Source organism: Magallana gigas, chromosome 10, assembly GCF_963853765.1.
Source record: "Magallana gigas chromosome 10, xbMagGiga1.1, whole genome shotgun sequence".
Taxonomy (NCBI): Eukaryota; Metazoa; Mollusca; class Bivalvia; order Ostreida; family Ostreidae; genus Magallana; species Magallana gigas.
In genome coordinates this window covers 28,697,709-28,717,102 of record NC_088862.1, presented here as the reverse complement: position 1 = coordinate 28,717,102, position 19,394 = coordinate 28,697,709, and the positions used below count along the sequence as shown (strand labels likewise).

Here is a 19,394-nt window from a genome sequence, read left to right as displayed (position 1 = left end):
GTTGTGGGCAACGGCTGCGGACACATTTTCCTCTTCTAAAAACTCATAGAAAATGTGCCATTTTCCATAATGTTTTACTAAATCTTAGGAATGTGCCAATGTTGCAGTCAATTATTTTATGAAACAAGATAAAAGTGTGTAGCTTGGTACTTTGTTCAAGATAGTATATGTGTATTTTTATGAGATTTCAACAACTTTTGAATTTTAGGGCAAACATTAAAAGAAACTGTACCTTCTTCTTTTACTGGAATTAAAAAAACAAAAAGAGAATTTTTTAAATTTATTTTCATATTGTCATCAAATTTCAAAATTTCCATTGTCTCCACTATTGGTCCATTCATTCAATGATTAAATAGCATGCACAATTCACATCAAACTTTTATAACAACAGCGCCATGTTTATTTGTAGACATTGACTAGATTTGAACACCACTAGTAATCCTTTAGAGGTAGATAGAAAATCAATTTTCACCGTAACAATTTTCAAAGTTCTTTTAAAGCTATCATCTTTTTGTTACAGCAAATTCTCATAAACATCTTTCCAGTAGAAGGCTAGTTTGATGAAGAATTCTGTCGTACAAGGGTAGAACCATTCATACAATTAAAGCACCCATGTTCAGTAGAAGCTAGAAGCAGCCTGAGATTTTTTTCACTATGAAGCCTGTATTTCTATGAATTCTCCGTGGCCTTTGGAATTTGTGACTTTTCCTCTGGCTGGGAGAGACTAGATTTCCTCTGGGGTGGAGGAGGTTTTGGTTTTTTACTGGGTATTTTGGGTTTAGCTCCTTGTGCCGTAACATCACCCTGGGATTCTGACCCTCCCTCACTTTCTTTATTCTTCACGGCTATGGCTTCAATGATTCCCTTCTCGAATTTACTGGAAGGTTTCGGTAGAACACTAGACTTTGGGGTTGAGGTTCCAATGCCAGAGTCTTTGACCAGCATTTGGTGGCCGCCCAGGATTGAAATGTCTTTTGGAGGAAGCTCGGGCTTAGATGCAACTAACGACACTGTCCCATTCAGAGAAATCTCAGTGTCCACTTTGACCCCTGGGCTTGGTAATCGACTACTTTTCCTCGGGGGTGGTGGGGGTGGAATTTTTTTAGGTCTCACATCTGGTCCACTACTACTTTCAATTTGTCCGTCCTTTCTTAGACTAAGACTAGGAATTTTGGAACTTGTTGCTTTTTCACCCTCTCGACTAGCTATCGGGGTGGATGTCCTAATTTTTCGCATGATTTTGGATGATTCAACCGTTTCTGTGGATTTCACTGCGGATGAGATTCTTGGAATGCTTGTGGGACTTGATCGCGTTGCCATGGAAACACAACTTTTCCCAGTGGATGACGAAGCAGTTGAACTTGTGGTCACCAACTGAGCAGTCGCGCTTGAATGAGAAAACTGTCCATCCGTAACCGTGTACTGAGTTTCACCAGTACTCGAATCCTTCACTTGCGTGATGTGAACTGTGTAATCCATGAGTGGTCGAGGCGGAGAAAACGAATGCAGTTCCTCCGTCGGAGAAGGTGAGGTAGGAGGTGTGGTAATGGAACTGAAGAACGCGGCTCTGGCCACGTCTTTCTTCATTGCCAGCACAGCAGCTTGATGACGGGGGTCGTCTTCATCAACTCTCTCTTTATCAATTTTTTCCGAAACTTTTTGAGAAGACGACAACCCTTCTGATTTTTTGGCCGTGGTGGTAAATTCTGAAGGCGAGCTGATACTGGATGTGGTTGCAGAACCACCAGCAGAGGATGGAATCGATGATGCGGTTTTCGGTTTTGCAGTGACTGAGGTAGTGGTGTGTGAAGACTGCTCTTCTGTGACGATTTCTGACACTGATTCTTTGCTGCCAGGTTTTAGCAGACGCGTGGCGATTTCTAGAGACTTGCCGAACTTGAGGGCTTCTTGTTGCGTGATGATTTTCTTCTTTCGTTGTCTTGATGCATCAGCGGCCTGTTGGTAAAAGAAAACTCCATAAAAATTCAAAAACACTTTCTCTACATGCATAAATGCAATGTTTACCTATGAAATTATATTGTGTATCCTGTAGACATTCTATGACAAAAAATTACAAATACAGGTTAATCTCAACAACTCAAAAATCAAGAGACCTTGGAAAGACTTCAAGAGTACAAGATATCAAAGGTTTAAATATTTTTGGATATTTATATTCTGACCATATAATTGGTCCCAATTTCATGTTAGCAGAAGTTTATATTCAAAACATAGAGGGATTTTCATACATGGTTTTTACAGTACTGTCAGTTAATTGAATTCATTTCAACAAAACATAACTTGGTTTTGAGTAGGAAAAATATTTTCTTCAGTTGAATACGTTTATTTCATTACTGGTGCATATAAACATAATCAATAAATTATCTACAGACTTTGGGCAATTGTATTAGTACGATTATGGCAGCCATTTTGTTTATCAAAATCACTCTCCAATAATAAAACGCATCTTTCTTTGAACAACAGATACCAACCACAAGCGCTAATTTAATACAGTTGGCTTATCTACTATAACAATAACAATATTTGGTCTCAGAAAAGATGGAGACCTTGTGTAATTGTTTCTAGTCAATAATCCATCTGTATGAAAAAAGCACCTGTGATACAAACCCCCATTTAAAATTTCAGTATTTAATATTTTTGACAAGAAAGATGCCGTACCTCAAGTTTCATCAGCCGTGCCTGGTGATCCGGAACCATGGCTTTAATGTTGTCCAGTAACGCCCGCTTGTCGTCGTCTGACGGAATCTTCCCTCCGACCTGTTTAGTCGGGATCTGCGGAGTTCGATGTTCTTGAACTGACGCCAATCTGCGGGGAAAAAAAGAAAATTTAAAACATTTATTAAATAATGAACAGGAAGAAGTAAAACTTATTATTACTTATATTGATAATGTTGGATGTCAAGAATTTAGGAATATAGACATGATGTGAGATGACCTGTTGTAAATTATTCTTACTTAATGTATGTATATTGAAAATCACACTGCTGTTTTGATGTTCGGCCCTGGTATTAAAAGGACTGTTTGAATATTTGATACTGGGGTATGCCTAACGTTATTTTTTCTGTCTGGATACAGGGCAGTCTCCAGTTAGTGCTCTTGTCTCCAAATATAGGGCTGTATTTCTCTGGTTATAGGGCAATATTAGGGGACTAAATATTCTAATCTTTAGATATAAGGCTGAAGAAGGGCAATATTTAGTGAGACTCAGAGATCTTATCTCTGGATAAGAGGGCAATATTTCTTGGGATAGAGGGCTATAATTAAACATTCAATTTGATCTCACCTCTTAAGAGTGAACAGCGTTCCTGTCAGACGTTTACAGCGCTTCAGGGCATCCTCAATGGAATCCGGCTCCTCCTTCAGAAACCTACGAATAGTACATGTATATAGTGTTTGTAACAAAAAACTAGTGGACAGCAGTTTTTACAGTATTATTTATGATAATCATTACATTTACGGTCAAATCTCGTTATCCTGAACTAGGTGGAACTGGTTAAAAACTTCGAGATATCTAAGTATTCGAGATATCAAGGGTAAAATACTTAAATTTTAAGTGTTTGGGACTTAAAATCATGTTGACATATCTCTGGTATTCGAGATATCAGTGTTTGAGATACCTAAGTTCAACTGTATATCTAATCTTCCTAAGAATATTTTTCATTCTGAAATTAATGTATCTGTGAAATAGCTTGATTTTATCCAACAATAATACCATTAAAAGAAAGTTTGTTTAAACCCCATTACAGTAAAAAAATTTACCACATTCACCCTTATTTCCAGTTGGGTAATCCATTATGGGGCTATATCATAATGGTAGGTTATGTTTCTTAAATGCAACTAGGTACAAACAAAATAAAAATGAGGCAAAATATTCAAGGATGGTTGAACAAAGAAACAAATAATCCAGTAAATGGCGAGTTACTTGAGAGCAAAGAAGTAATACTAAAACTGACTTTTCTTCACTGACAACAACTTCCATTTCTCCCGCCATCACTTTCTTCAAATCTTTCTGCATGTCTGGAAATCCAGCTACCAAAAGAACAAGAAATTCAAAAGTTAACAAATAAGAGCTTCAACTGAATGTACCTTCTAAAAATGTCTTCTTAATAAATTCTTTTTTCCTCAGGAGAGAAAATCTGTGAAAATATTTCATTTCTTATTTTTAAAGGCTTTTTAATTTCATAATGGAAAAAAAACTGTGCAATAACAATTTGAACAAGCTCCTACCTTGGTGATGAGATGGAGTAAAGATTGCGGCAGACAAACCTTTGAGTTCTCCAAACGTTTTGGTGACCGTGCTCAACATCAAGGCCATGCCCTCTACGTCGCACATGTTGACGCGACACTGACGCGAGATCACGTCCTCTCTCAGTTCCTCTACCGCCCCCTCCAGATCACTGCAATAAAACCCAGAGACTGTAGATTTTTAAACTTCACATTTAATTTATAACTGTGTATAGAAAACGCACACAGAAATTGTGACAAGAATTTCCATTTTAAATCCCAGGTTTTTTTGGCATGAAAATGTTATTATATTTATACACAGAAAAAAGAGATGAACATGCATTGTAAGGATGATAAGGAAATGTTCTTCTGAATATTGTCTAGATATTATATAATAAAGTTGTCTCCAGATTTGGTCCAATGATCTTAAACCTGCTTCAGCCTACTTTTACGGTAATCTCTATTTCACAGAATAACTGTATGTGCTTTTTATGAAAGTGAGACACAGATTTAGAACCATTTTAACAGGAGCTTGGACTTTGGGTAGTTGTGACAAACAGCAATGTGATGTAGGCCTGTCTATTTCACTATGGGCCACTCAGCCATGGCTCTTTGAAATCAACACGATTTGTCTGGCTTTTGAACTAAGACTATGCAAACGGTGCATATTTCGCTTGAAACAGCGTCATTCTTAACTTGTTTTAACGCAAGAAATATATAGCTACATACTTCTGAAAGTCCAAGGTCTTGTTAAAATGGTTCTAAAATAATCTCATCTAAATTTGTGGCCCTAGTGGTGGCATAGAACTTAGAAAAAGTAAGACTAATAGCAAAAGTTTGCTTGTCTAAGTTTAATGACCCTGGAGCCTGTTATTAATTTAGTCAAGAGCAGAAAACTCTGTTCTAATACCTGAGTTCCTTGCCTGCCCTGCATTTCTTCTCCAGATATGTCTGACACGACTGGTCTGCCTCCACTCGATGTTGCCGTAGCAACTGATTGTCTGCTCCAGGAACACTACGTAGGGCAGTCTGAAGGACAGATATTTTTTCCATGTATTCAAAACAATTTTTTAACACTTATGTCAAAAAAATAATCAAACTTCTGTTTCTCGGGCACCACATCTTTTATCAACTGCTGCTGCACTCCTTATTTTCCCTTTTTTTAAAATTCTGCCCCCACACCTTGCAAAAAAATATTTTTAAAAAATGCTTTTACGTTACAAAATATTCTAAATTTTTTGTTTTAGAATTGAATGATGCATTTTTTCATTCTTATTCTGAATAATTCAATCCATAGACATTTTGTTTTAATAACGGTGTATACATTCAGTCTTCATTGCAGTCTTCAAAATTTAAATTCTGGTAATTTATCAAAAAAACTTTGACTCCTCAAAATCAATGAACATTAGGTAAAGCATTAGAACAAAAAGATACATAAAATTTTGCTAGAAACAGGAACCTAAGTCTTACTGTAAAAGTGGTTATTTACCCTGGTGGTTAAGTACGCGTGTTCTATGGTCAAACAATACGCGTGGGTATTAAATTTGCAGATACGTGATTTACCACTCTAAATTGTTTAATATTTTACCATACGCGCAGGGGTAATTTACGTAGTTTCAAGCTTACTATGTTACAAGTGTAAATTTTACCTACGCATCAATAACCAGTTTTACAGCATTAAAACTCACCGCTATTTTCTTCATTGTTTCGTGAATGGACTCCTGCAGGCTCTCTTTACTCAGTTGATGCATGCGTCGGATCTGGCGTAGATCACCTTTGAGGTCAGAGGCCTGTTTCTTGATCGTCATGATTCCGTCCTTCAGATTTTTGGTCACTGGTTTCTGAGTGACTCCCGAAATATCAGACAGACCTGAAATGTTAGTTAAACACTGAAATACTGTAGTTTCCTTATTTTATGTGAGTCTTAATTCCGCAAATCAACCGTTTTGCATCAAATTGTGAGAACATGAAATGCCAAATTTTTAACATAGTTTCATCAAGTTTATACTGTTAAAAAAAATATAAGTGTGATTTTAAAATCCCAAAAATGTGCTTCTCACTGATTTATGCAGATAATAATTCCTGAAATTTCATTTGGAATCTACAGTGTTTAAGAAATCATCTACATTTGCATTCTGGAAAATAATTTCATTTTGAAGCAAAACATGGTCATAGCAAAAACGTGAAAATCAGCAAAATTTGTTGAAAAATGTAGTTTGTTAAAATATCCAATAGGTTTATTTAATAATATTTTAAATGGAATGAAACTGACTTTTGTAATAAAAACAAAAACCTCACACTGTGTCTCACATTCAACAAAACCTATCTAACAGAGAGAATGTGGTTTCATTGGAGAATCCGCATTTGATGAAAAGAAAAGAACTTTTTACCATTTGAACATAAAAATTACTGTTTGACAAATATGGACGAGGCTCTAGCATTCAGGGTGTAAGAAAGTAGCAGAGCTATTTTGCATTGAATTGTGGGCCAAAAACACACATCAAATTAGATACTGAAAACAGCAAGACTTTTTTTGAGAGAGAGAGGTAAGGAAGACTGCAAGAAAAAAACTTAATATGGTAAATCATTTAAGAACATCCATCTAGAAAAGAAATCTACAAGTGTGATGACATGAAGATACTGTACAGAGAAATATTTGCCCTCATTTTATTTTTGCCATTTTTTCCCTTAATGTCAGAAGGCAAATATAAGACTGCGAATTCAAAACAAATTTTAAATAACCGTGTTAATTACAAAAGAGTATCAATTTTTAACTGGGCGATTTCAAGACAAGGCAAAACCCTTTGAAGGTGTGGAAGGGCAAAAATAATAGGGGCGAAAATAACTCTGTACACAGTATAAATAAAAAAATAAGACAAATGCATGCAGTGCTGTTGCTATGGATTTCTCATTTAGCCACAGCAGGAATGGGGTAGAATCGTATCTGGACTTGCAAAAGGTAGAAAAATCCATGCACTAAAAAGATTCTTATTCACAACACAGCATAATAAACAAAACTTTTCTACGTCTTGAATGCATAACTAAGGTGTAATGATACCTCTACTGAAAGGGAAGTAACTGGCCTCTTCAACTACAACAAAACAGGGAGAGATTTGGTTAGGTCAGCTACAAATGATGCTCTGTTAGTGACAGTAAAAAAAGATACACGTTCCTTCATTGCAACATAATAGATTCAGTTGCTTACAGTTTGTTTCAACACCATTTAATCCATGAAACATGTGTATACAAAAGGATGCTGTGCTATGTTGGTTGGTTTTCCAGTTGCTGAGTTAGTTTGCTCTGGTAGCTTTGGTAAACGTACAAATGTTATCTAAGCTGTGTTGCACTGGTAACTTACTAGTAGTTGCTGCATAAGAAGCTTACTAGCTCTAATAAACAGACTTCTTGTTGCTGAGTTAAGTTGCTATGGTAACTTTCTACTGGTTGCTGAACAAAGTCGCTCTTATCTATGTGTGGTAATTTGCTACTGGTTGCTGAACTAGATTGCTCTTATTTATGTCTGGTTGCTAAACAAGGTTGCTCTTTCCTATTATAAGTTGCTGAGCTAGGTTGCTCTTATGAGGTTGCTCTGGTTACTTACTACTTGTAGCTGAGCTGGGTTGCTCTGATGGAGTGGTTGTGTGACTACTGCGTACACTGCTGGCTCGACTGGCTGTATTGGTCACTGCTGTCTGAACCCAGGCTGCCAGACTGGCTATCTGCTCCTCCATCTTGTGCATTCGAAACCTAGGAAACGGACAAGGTCAAGAGGTCAAATATCAAAACTTTCCCTTGAGTACACTTAAACTTATTTTTAAGGAACACAGATTTTTTTAAAACATTTTTTTTAAATGGATATTATAAACATATAAACTTTTGAGGAATCCTGATTTGGGAACAATAAAATATAAATCTCTATCACTAGAGGAACCTTACTGGGTCACATCGTCCTGTGGGGTAGGCTGGGGGGTTACACTCCGGGGTCGCTGGGGGACGTGTTGACTGGGATCTGGGGGGACCCGGTAACTCTGGGACCTCATCGTTCCCTGATTGGTTGGTTCTCCCATCGGTGTGAAGGCCAGTGTGTGCCTGTTCATACCTCCTGTGAACAAAACGTTTCTTTATTGTTTAATTAGCTTTATAGCAAACTCTTTGCACATGTTAACTTATCTACATTCTGAATAAAGCAATCAGTTGAAACCCATGTATCACATGTATTATGATAAAATAATTCTACATTGTCTCATCAGGATTTCTAACCCTTCACCTTCTTAGAATTTTTGCTGATAGATTTATTTTTCATTGACTAATCTAAATAAAGTCAAAAGGTAAGTTAAAGTTTCTGGCTTAGGACTTCAAACATAAACAGTTTACTGGAATGGTCATATCTCTTGAGTAATTAATCAATTACTGGTATTAAGAAGATGATCAAGGTTTTTGACTTGCAAACATTCTTTTTTTGTCACTTAGAAATGAACCATCAATTATCATGAAGATTTCTTTCTTGAGTGACCATTTGACCTACTTACTTGTATCTTGAATGACTGGCCCAGTGGCTCGGAGTGGGGACACCATTGTGTTGGCCCTCACCCCCTTGGCCACATAGGTCTGTGGGGGAGCCCCAGGGGCAGTTATTGCATGGGAGGGGGGTGACAAGTCCCTGTAGTAGGGGTCAGCTGACCGGCTCCTGTGGGTAGGAGGGGACCGCCTGACATCAGAGCCATTGTGATACCCAGGGTGGTGTCCATTCTGGTGGTGAAGATGCTCGGGAATGGGGCGAAGGTTTGGTCTATCTGCTGGGGATGTGGACTGATAGTGGGGACCATCAACCGAGTTCTGTAATCAAAGTATTGAGAGTATTAAAATGCACTGTAAATATTTTGCTTCTCATAAAACAATAACATAAAGTAAAACCTCAATATCTCATGATAAATAGAATCAAGAAAAAGCCAAGTTGTCAAATGTTACACGATAGTTGCAATTTTTTTTTGCTCTCACTGAATTATAATACTGTGGAATCATTAGATTTCGTGGTGGCTCAATTTTCGTGGAATTCGTGGGTACCTCTCATCCACAAATTTACATCCTCCACGAATTAATCAATTGTGGCTCTAAAGTCATATCTCCCTTTGTAGGTGTAATAGAATACATGAAATTACGTCCCCTTGAACCTGTAAAATTTAAGTAATCCACGAAAATTCGCCCCCACGAATTTTAATGATTCCACAGTAATTATAATTTATGATACAAAAAATGAAAACACATAACCTCAAAAGACATTGACACAGTATCATCACTTTCTCATCAAACTAATGACTTAAAATTTTGCAGCACTGTTAATTAACATTACCTGCATTCTGTCTGCTGCATGATATGTGATGTATCCGTAATCTGGCCCTTGACCTCTCGGTAATGACCTTGACCTATCAGCAGATTTTGCCCTCTGTGCTGGACCCTGTTGCTCTTGGTAGGGGGGATAGGAATGTGTCATTCCTGAGGGAAGAGTTTGTGACTTTCGACCCTGAATTTTAAGTAAAAATAATCTTACAGTCACTCCCCTTTTCCTTATATTTCAATAAACAAAAATACCTTTTTTCTGCATTACCGGGATATAATAATATTACTTGAATAACTAAAGTTTATTATTTTTTTTATTGCTTTTGGCTAAAGTTTTTGGGTTGGCGCCATACTTGTTCTGGAATTCTGGGCGGAGTGTTTTCCCTGGAGGCCTGCATTTGTTTCCCACGGACCTCAGGGGGCGGTTCACGGACCCTCTGAGGGTCGTCGTTGTCCGATTCATACAGGCGTAGCACCGTGCGATCCTTGATGTCTCTATAAAGACAAACAACCAAAAAATCTATATTGCACAACACAGTGCAAATCTACGCTACATTTACTGAGCATATCTAAAGGGCACCTGCACCGTGCAGAGAATCAGAACAGACTCTTAGTAATACAAAGATTGTGCAACATGCATGTCACTTTTAACAGCCACACCAGCATTCCTATGTGATAAAGATGAAAGTATCACTGATGATTTGCCACTGTTTAGAAAGAATCGGGTTCATCACTGTAATTATCTATCACCAAATAAACTAAAACACATGGCTTGCTGTCATTGCGACTGGATTTTTGCATTGGGTCTGATTTACAAGACATGCTTATAACATTATACCCCTCCCCCTTTCTTCAATTTTGTAAATTGTTTAATTCAATATCTATTAACTATCAAACTCTACCGGAAATAACCAGAAAGAATAGAATTTCTTGTTTTAAGATCATGCTATTCAAGATTCAGTTACATTTGTACTGTATACAGGGTTATTTTCACCCTGTGTAATTTTCGCCTTCCTACATTTGCAAACAGTTTTACTCCGTCTTGAATTCGCCCAGACACAGTTGTGTTTAAAGAATGATAATTTGAGACATTAGAATTTGCCCATTCTTCAATTTGCCGACTGACAACGAGGTCGAAAGAGGGAGGGGGGGGGGGAATAAAACTGGGGCGAACATTTCCCTTTAAACAGTAATCCTCTAAAATTCTTAAATTTCATTATGGATTTTCGTTGTCTATTTATATGCCTTCTCTTTGTAAAGTGAAATCGATGCTTGATGAAATAGCTCTGTAATGTAAGATAGTAACCTACATAACAACTCTTGTCAGACTTACTGTATATCCTCTAACTAATTTTATATATTTGATATGACTATGTCTTCAAATTGGTTCTATTTATTGAACAGTGCATCCTTTAGTACTTACTGAAGTCCTCTAGCCGATTGTATATATATTGGACATGGTGTGATATGTGGACGATGTGTGCTACTGTGGTTTCATTAATATTCAAGGGTATCACTTTTCGTGGATAAAGTAAAAATCACACTTTCAAGGATATGTAAATTCGTGGCCAATGACCCCATCAATACAAAATGTTAATAGAAATTGCATTTCAATGAACATTTAATTTCGTGTATCAACTTAAAAACGAAATCCACGAAAATTGATATTCAACGAATATTGATGAAACCACAGTATATATTGGACTTTATGTCCATTCAGACTTACTGTAAGTCCTCCAGCTGGTAGTATATATTAGTCATTGTGTCCAGTATGTAGATCTTCTGTTTGGGAGAAGCCAGGTACTCCATGGTCAGTTTCCCAGGGAACGACCTAACGAACAGCGCCCGGACCGTGTCGAGGTGGGTGACCTCATTAGGAAGCTCCGCCTTCTTTGTCTGGTTCCCTGCCACCAGGAATACCACACCTGTGAAAATAATTGAGACACGTAAGTTATATGTAACTTTTAATAATTCACATGAAACTGGTCACTTCTGAATTCATATTCAATTCATATACCGGTACCATCATTTGACTCTTTAAAATATTTTAACACTTTTGATACAATTACATGTACATGTTATGAGTTTTGATAAAAATAAAACAAAACCCTGAGAACTCATTCTTTTCATATGTTCCATGTTTTTGAAAAAAGGCAAACTGAAATGAATTATTTGGGCCTTCTTCCTTTTAACTCTGTTCTTTTTGTCTTCTGAAAGCTTAGAAAAGTCATTACTCCACCCCTTCCTTCCTATTCCCTTATAGATTTTACTATTAAAATTGAACTTCTGGTATTATTTTCTCTCTCTCTCCTTCTCTCTCTCTCCTTTTCTCTCTCTCCTCACACACACACACACACCCCTCCCCCTCCCACATTTTACAAATGACAGTTTCTGACAGTCTTATCACATTCAGCCCAGTATCACCAACAAAACAAGGGGATCTCTCTGCGATTCTGTCAGAATTTTGCTGCTGAAAAATGCCCTCCACAGAGAAGAGAATGAGAGACGAAAGAACATGATAAAAACCAGGCGCAGTTTAATGACTGGCCACTTTATTTTAAACTCATTTCATGACTTCTCCTTCATTAGAAGATTGGCAAATTGTGAGACTCTTGATATTTTGTCTAATGTGTAAGTAAGTTAGCTACATCTTAGAGAATTGTTATCATTCTTGTAAACAAGATTTAAATATACATACAGATTTATATATAGGGAGGCACTATGTTTATTTAGATCTTTGGTGAATTTTATGTCCAGAAGTATATTTTGGGATCTCTGTCTGCCAGGTGACCCTTTTTTTCCCCTGGGTAATGGAACAGAAATATTTCAGATACCTTCTTTTAGATGTCAAAAAACTTTTCATATTGACTTATCATCTGTTTCAAACTTACACACCCACTCCTATACAAAATACAATACTAATACTTCAAAGATGTACATAACTTGTCATTAAAGATAATACATGTAGTTTAATCCTTCTCCGAGCCATGAAGGCACAAAGGGCCTAGAGTCATTGACTCTTCTGGATGGGACAACAGTCCATCACAGGTTATCTCCCAGCATCAGTTGGGTGGACTGAGACAATGCAGATAAAGTGATTTGTCTAAGGGCACATCACAGAACATCAAAATGACCACAGCTGGGCTTGAACCAGCAACCCTTGGGTTACTGGCCTAACTGAGTCATTTGCTCAACACGATTCTCTTACAGCACTAAAATTTCTTCCATACTAGCAGTATGTGTCTTTGAGTGCATGCTACGGTTCAAAAAATATTTAACTTTTCTTATCATTCATAATTATTATAAAATTGATAAGAAGCATATAGGAAATGGTTCATTTTATTTCAATGTTGCCATTAAAACCAAACAGTCAATTTAAAATTCATCAACCTTCATTTAAAATTTTACTGTGTTCCCCCCAAAAGAAATCTAATTCATTATTGAAATTGACTGCAGTCTCAGCCCAACTTGCTGGGCATGATTTGAATCAACTTGACATCATTATAGGAATACAAGTAAAATGTTTTTTTAAATAAATGTTCTGACAAAGGTTATCTCTCCTACTAGAGGGTCAAGGTGCCTTGAAAAATTATGATATGAACCCATGGTACCTTTATTTTCTATACAAAATGTACCCTTGAGGTAACTATCCAAAACTTTGTCATATTGGATGATGATCTCACTAAACCTATCAATTTTTTCACTACACATTGGGTGAGGACCTCAGTAACTTATCATTTTATTTTAAACATTAGGTGGGGACCTTGGTAACCTCATTTGTTATTATGTCATACACAATGGGTGGGACCTCAGTTACTTTACCTGTCACTTTTCCATACACACTAGGTGGGGACCTCAGTAACTTAAATTTATCTGTTGCTATGTCATTTACAATGGGTGGAGACCTTGGTAACTTCAGCTTTCACTTTGTTATAACCAATAGTTGAGGACCCCAATAACAACCAGTAAAATTTACCATGTCTTTTTTAATAGGGACCTCATTAACTATACCTGCCACTTTATCATACTTATTAGGTAGGGTCTTTCTTAACTCACCTGACACTTTGTCGTAGACATTGGGTGGGGACCTCATGGCAGGCATGCTATTCCTCATCCACCCCCCTCGCCTGAATGTAGTGGACCCATCCACACTGGACATGGTGTCGGAGCGGTTGTCATAGTCCTGTTCACAGCCAGGGTTATAGGTCACCACTGTGGTCGCCCGCCGGTGGGGGTCACGAGGTCGCCGGTTCTAAAATTAGATAAATATGTCACAAAATTTTAATTTCAGAGCCCAGGATTTTTTTCCTGAATACAGTAAGTACAGTGGTAGGAACTGTTTTGATTCTTCATATATTTCTAAAGGGTGATGTAATCATTCAGTAAATGTAGATAAAACAAAGTGGTTTCTGAAAGGGATCAATTCATCTCCATCAGAAAAAAATCACTGATGTAAAGGCTTTTTTGTTTAATGGCTTCTATCAATTTAAAAAAAAAAATTATACATTTTGGCTTTTAATCTTTGCCAAAAAGTACATTCAGAACTTTGCATTTAAAGCATTTATGCAATCTGAAAATCAGACAAGACAACTTATGGAAGAATTTGAAGATAAAGTCCTTGTAAAATTTCAAAACAAATAACTTATCAAAGATTTCTTAGCATTGCTGTAATGTTAAAAAATTATGTACATGGAGGATTTTTTTCCTCAGATTTATGGAGGTTTGTGCGATCAAATATGACACGATCCTCCTAATTTACCCAACATGCATCCCTAAAAAAAAACCAAAAACCAGGACACATTTATTTTACCTTATCTCATGCAACATACGGCATGTCTACATAACGGCATGTCTACATAACGGCATGTCTACATAACGTTCTCCGGAGAGAGTAAACGATAAATCAATCCAGTTTATTCCCCCCCCCCCTCCCCTTTCATTGACATGCACCTAATCTACCTTAAACTTGAGTGAAAGAAGAAATGACTCACTTCTCTTTTCTTTTTTAAACTGAGACCAAAAAAAAAGTGCAAAATGAGGCCACAGGCCTGAAGGGGAGGGGGGTGATTTTCAACAGGAATGCTGAGATACATTTTAAAGAAACCCGTCCATAGGTATACAGGAAAAAATCTAGTAAGACAAAATGAGAAATGAATGGAAAATAAGAGCGAGGGGAAGGGGGGTGCATTTAAAAAAATAAACAATAAAGGAATGCTGAGCTCCATTTTAAAAAGAAAAGTTCCTGCAAAGGTATCTGATAAAATGACAGGGGAGATAACAGACATCTGTTCTCTGGAGAGAGCGAGATAGTGAGTGCACTCAGGAGACTTTGGGAGGCCCTGAATATTGCAACGTCCCTTACCATTATAGCAGACAACTACATACACCATTAATAAAAAACAAACAACTCATCAAGGGCATTCTTCCCACATAACAGGAATTGTCTGTTTGATCTACAACATATTGTGACAATGTGTTACGTCAGTGTCAATGTAAGAGAGTGCATTCTCTCATCAGGTGAGAGAGAGAGAGAGAGAAAAACCTGTGCAAAAAGGTATAATAACATTCTGTTAATCCACATGAACAAGATTACTTTTCCTTGTTGTCTAATTAGAAGTACATTGCATATCACAGTTGCACACAAGTTAATTTCAACGAAATTTGTTCCAAAATTAAAGACAAGGTATTTTCAATAAACTGCTCTCACCTTCTCTTAACATATCTAATAAACATGATTTTAAACCAGATTGTAAAAAGTAAACATTTTCTGCATGATTCATCACTGAGATATTTGAAACTCTTTAATTTTCAAAATTGATAACTTATTTGGGAAATTCAAATTTACTGCTGATCATAATACACGTACCTATTTGCCTTCTTTTTTTTTTTTTTATTATTAAAGTTAATTTATGCAATTAACAATATTTTGCGGGTTTATACCATCCTTAAATTGCACCATGTTTTCAGAAATTGAACCACAACATATTTCATCCCTGATTCTCTATCAAGTTTTAAAAAGCCTTAATTGCTTAACTTAATTTAAGGCTATGCTTAAAATACAATCAAATAAGATCATTTATATGAAACAAATTACTTTTCTCACCATATTGTAATGGTTCCATATAACTCTCTCAACAGAATTCATGGTTGGATTAACTGCGAAAAACACATGAAAAAAAAAAAACAAATCGGAAAAAAAAATGACAAATAAATGTCCGTCCAAGGAAAGTAAAAGTTTCAATCCACAGCCATGAAAATCAGTGTAAATGACACACAGGTCGTTACGAAAAATGTGTGAATCTCACGAATAATCATCCAAGAGAAACCCCCCCATAAAAAATCAATGCTGGTTACGCAACACTTCCAGCCACGTTGTGAGGATTCCCCTGAGTCAACAGAAGCTCAACTGTCAGCTGAATTCCCTTGGCGCTGGAGACACACCTGTTCAAACTTTTTACCCAGAGAGAGAGAGAGAGAGTCGAGGCTTCCTGAATGAAATACCAATCAACAGGTTGACATTGAGGGCTTCCTCCACCTATACAGTCCCGTGCTCTTCCTGTTTACGATTACATCATAATATCTTCCCTTCGCCTTTACCTGACAACCAAACTCTCTTTTCCCATTAAGCCACGAAATCTGGTTATTTTTTTCTCTCTCCCCACCATTAGGCGATATTCAGACTCTAAGTGAACTGGACAGTATATAACGTATCTTTCCCATTTCCTCCTAATCTCCTCTCTTCTTTTTTTTTTCGCTGCCTTAATTTAATTTTTTTTACTCTCCTTTCGTCTATTTCTTAATCTGACCTGCTGGAAAAAAAAAAACTTCAAACAAAGATCTTCTTCACTTCAGGGTGGAATAAACTTAGTTTGCGCAAAGCACTGAAATCTGTTGATTTATCACACGTAAATGCAATAAAGGCCCCTACTGTATTCCTAGTGTAACTGCATTTATAGACACGTGAATGCAGTCTGAATAAGATAACTGTCACCCATTACACTCCAACACAGCACCCCCTCACAGAAAGATCTGCTATCACAGCTTTGGAAATCAACTCTCCTGAATTTTTTCATGAACAGATTCACTATTTTCTTGACAGTTTCAGTTGGAAGCATGAGAGAAGTTCATTCCTCTACCAAGCCATTTTTGACAAGAGTAAAACCATCGACAAAAAAAATGCAGACACAACTTTGGAAATCAACTTCTATAAATTTTGATTTTTTTCCCCCCCACAAACACAGATTCAATATTTTCTTGGCAATTTCAGTTGGAATTCAGCAAGATTGGAAGTTCTCTCCTCTTCACAGATGAGTATGACAAGCTACTAGTTGACAATAGTTATACAATCTAGCCATTTGTCTTGTCTTGTTGAATGAAAACTTCTCCCAAAATCAAGATCCTCTTTAATAGATAGTTGACAAATCCATCCAGCACCTGTATTGTATAGCTGAATAAAAACTTCATGCAGGCAAATCCTTTGATATTCACCCCGAACCTTCAGAACATGTTTACAATTGGAAGATAAGATCTTTCCAATTCGCTCTCAGTGCCTCTGTCAAATGATCGAAAATGAAACACTTCAAACTACTATGGTTTCGATGTCTGTCAGAGAGAAAGCTTTGCATGGGCTTCACTGGGGCTCCATTCCTCTGGTTTTATTCTCAACGAGACACAGATTAATTGTCATATGAAATAATTTTTTCTCTCTTGCTTGTTCCTGACGGAAAAAAAAATTTGAAAACATGCAATGTGGATGATCCAACATTGTCTCTGTATTAATCAATAGACGGAAAACATAAAACTACATGGAAATCTGCATTCCCCCTCTCTCTCTCTCTCTCTCTCTCTCTAGACTGGTCCATGCAACGCTAATCAAGTTAATGATGCTGAACCGTAAATAATGACAAATCACATGAAAAAATCTGCAAGACACATGGTGATTGAGCCAATATCCTTCTGGGTTTTTTATTTTTCTCCAACATACAGACCATCTGCTCAATCCATTAGTAATAAAAAAATTAAAAAAAACAAACCTCTCCATTAATAAATGTCTAATGAGACAATCAACAAAAATGAAGTTCTCTGTCACAAAAACCAAGGCAAGTTTGTTTTTTTCCTTCTGATATTTGTTTTTTCATTTGACAATAGATTTTTCAAAGTCGTTTTATCATGTTTATTGCATGAAGCTGGGGTTCAGAGAAATGTCCGATAACAGGTTAATAATTAACTAAAAAATTGTCGCTTTTGTCATTTTCTTCTTGATAAATTGACAATACAAAAGAGCGCTGCACCACAGGGCTGTAAAACATGGCCATTTAACAAGAAATAAATGAGTGGACTTTTAATTTGATCCCAGCACGTGCTGTCTCTCTAAATTCTCCAGGTAAAGTAAGGTAACATTGCCGCTCCTCAACAAAAATATGTCCCAGATTTCAACACGTTCAATAATTCAAACATAAGACCACAAGATCACTGGCAATACCACCACCCCCCTCCCAACCCCCCCCCCCCCCCCCCCCATCCCCCCAAATCCTTACAAATTACTTCTTCTTCTAAACACTGAAAAATAACATCCCTTACAATCAGTAAATAATTGGATACCCTACACATGTTTGGGTTTTCAAATAATTCTGTGGTAGGCATGGGTGGATCTACAGAGGGGACAGGGGTGTCCAGAGCCCCCCACCCCATCCCCCTATATCTGCCAGGCACAAAACCAGACAGTATATAAATGGGCAAAGACAATTCTAGCTGATAAATTTACATTCAATGATAATTTTCATCAGTAAACTAGTCCCTTTCTCGTTACCTGTACTGGGTATCCCCCCTCGCTCGCCGGTCTATGAATACGCTCCGCGTACTGAGGGTACCGCTTCGCCAGCATCGTCATGAAGGCCTCCCTCTTCTTAGAGCTTTCCTTTAGAAAAGAGTTAAACCAAAATTAAAACACAATTACAAGCTTATGATAAGTTTCATGAATGAAAATATCAATTTTCACTCCGACTGAAAATTCAAATTTTAATTGATCACGAAAAGTCAACAGTGACATTCAGTTAAATGGTAAAACTATCATAGAATTGTCATTTAGGTATACTGATCTTTCACGCTGACAAATAAATTAACTTATACTGCAACTACAATGAATCATACTTTATATATAATCAATTATTATATAACAATGCCGTGATGTCATTCATTTGTTCTTAGGCTCTTAGCAGTCTGATATTAGTGAGCTAAGCTTCATTCTTGTCTTGATATTACATTTAAGAAGACTGCATCCAATGGTCAACAAATTAGCCATCACATTAGCCTTAACATTTTCAATGTAATATTTCTGGCTATAAACTATTAATCAATAAACATAAAAATCCAAATATATGAGCTTTAAAATTTGAATGGTTTCTTACATCTTTTTATGGAGCTCTTGTTCTCAAGGAGATTAATATGGTCTAAAAATGACCACAACTATATCCAGCCCTCTTAAAAATAGACTGCTGCAGTACTGCAATATCCTTCAAATTCAGACTGAGGTGTTTTATGAACAACTCCACTGCCATCCAAAGTTAATTCATGTTAAACGTAACCCACGCATGTAGGTTTAAGAGTTGTTATGTTTTAGAAAAAAAACAAACTCCTATTGAAATTTGATCTTTTCAAGTTTGATTTTACTGAAATACTTCGATCTGTAGAAATTTGACATGTTTAGAGCACATTAGGGACTAAATATATCAGATACTCAATGTCAGGAAAAATCATTATCAAAGAGGTAGCCTACAAGTAGCTTGAATGCTCACTGCATTTGCGTTGAAATCATT

The 19,394-nt window shown here is 36.8% G+C and overlaps 1 protein-coding gene across 8 annotated transcripts in view; it reads right to left on the bottom strand.

Annotated features, from left to right (window-relative positions):
* Window positions 1-267: 267 nt before the first annotated feature.
* Window positions 268-19,394, bottom strand: part of LOC105342877 (coiled-coil domain-containing protein AGAP005037) — a 39,908-nt gene continuing 20,781 nt past the window's right edge. For 5 of the 8 annotated variants that reach the window (XM_034454419.2, XM_034454418.2, XM_034454421.2 and 2 more), the window contains 16 exons: window positions 18,389-18,496; window positions 13,636-13,831; window positions 11,306-11,504; window positions 9,933-10,074; window positions 9,593-9,763; window positions 8,772-9,078; window positions 8,179-8,344; window positions 7,844-7,989; window positions 7,301-7,333; window positions 5,931-6,112; window positions 5,153-5,271; window positions 4,246-4,415; window positions 3,972-4,047; window positions 3,302-3,385; window positions 2,677-2,824; window positions 268-1,956 (listed from right to left, as the gene is read on the bottom strand). In XM_034454419.2, the coding sequence (XP_034310310.2) occupies window positions 670-1,956; window positions 2,677-2,824; window positions 3,302-3,385; window positions 3,972-4,047; window positions 4,246-4,415; window positions 5,153-5,271; window positions 5,931-6,112; window positions 7,301-7,333; window positions 7,844-7,989; window positions 8,179-8,344; window positions 8,772-9,078; window positions 9,593-9,763; window positions 9,933-10,074; window positions 11,306-11,504; window positions 13,636-13,831; window positions 18,389-18,496 (3,534 nt within the window). In that variant the 3' untranslated portion in view covers window positions 268-669. Of the gene's footprint in view, window positions 1,957-2,676; window positions 2,825-3,301; window positions 3,386-3,971; window positions 4,048-4,245; window positions 4,416-5,152; window positions 5,272-5,930; window positions 6,113-7,300; window positions 7,334-7,843; window positions 7,990-8,178; window positions 8,345-8,771; window positions 9,079-9,592; window positions 9,764-9,932; window positions 10,075-11,305; window positions 11,505-13,635; window positions 13,832-15,682; window positions 16,700-18,388; window positions 18,497-19,394 lie in introns of those variants that run through there. The other 3 variants (XM_034454416.2, XM_034454422.2, XM_034454415.2) reach the window with 3 other exon arrangements.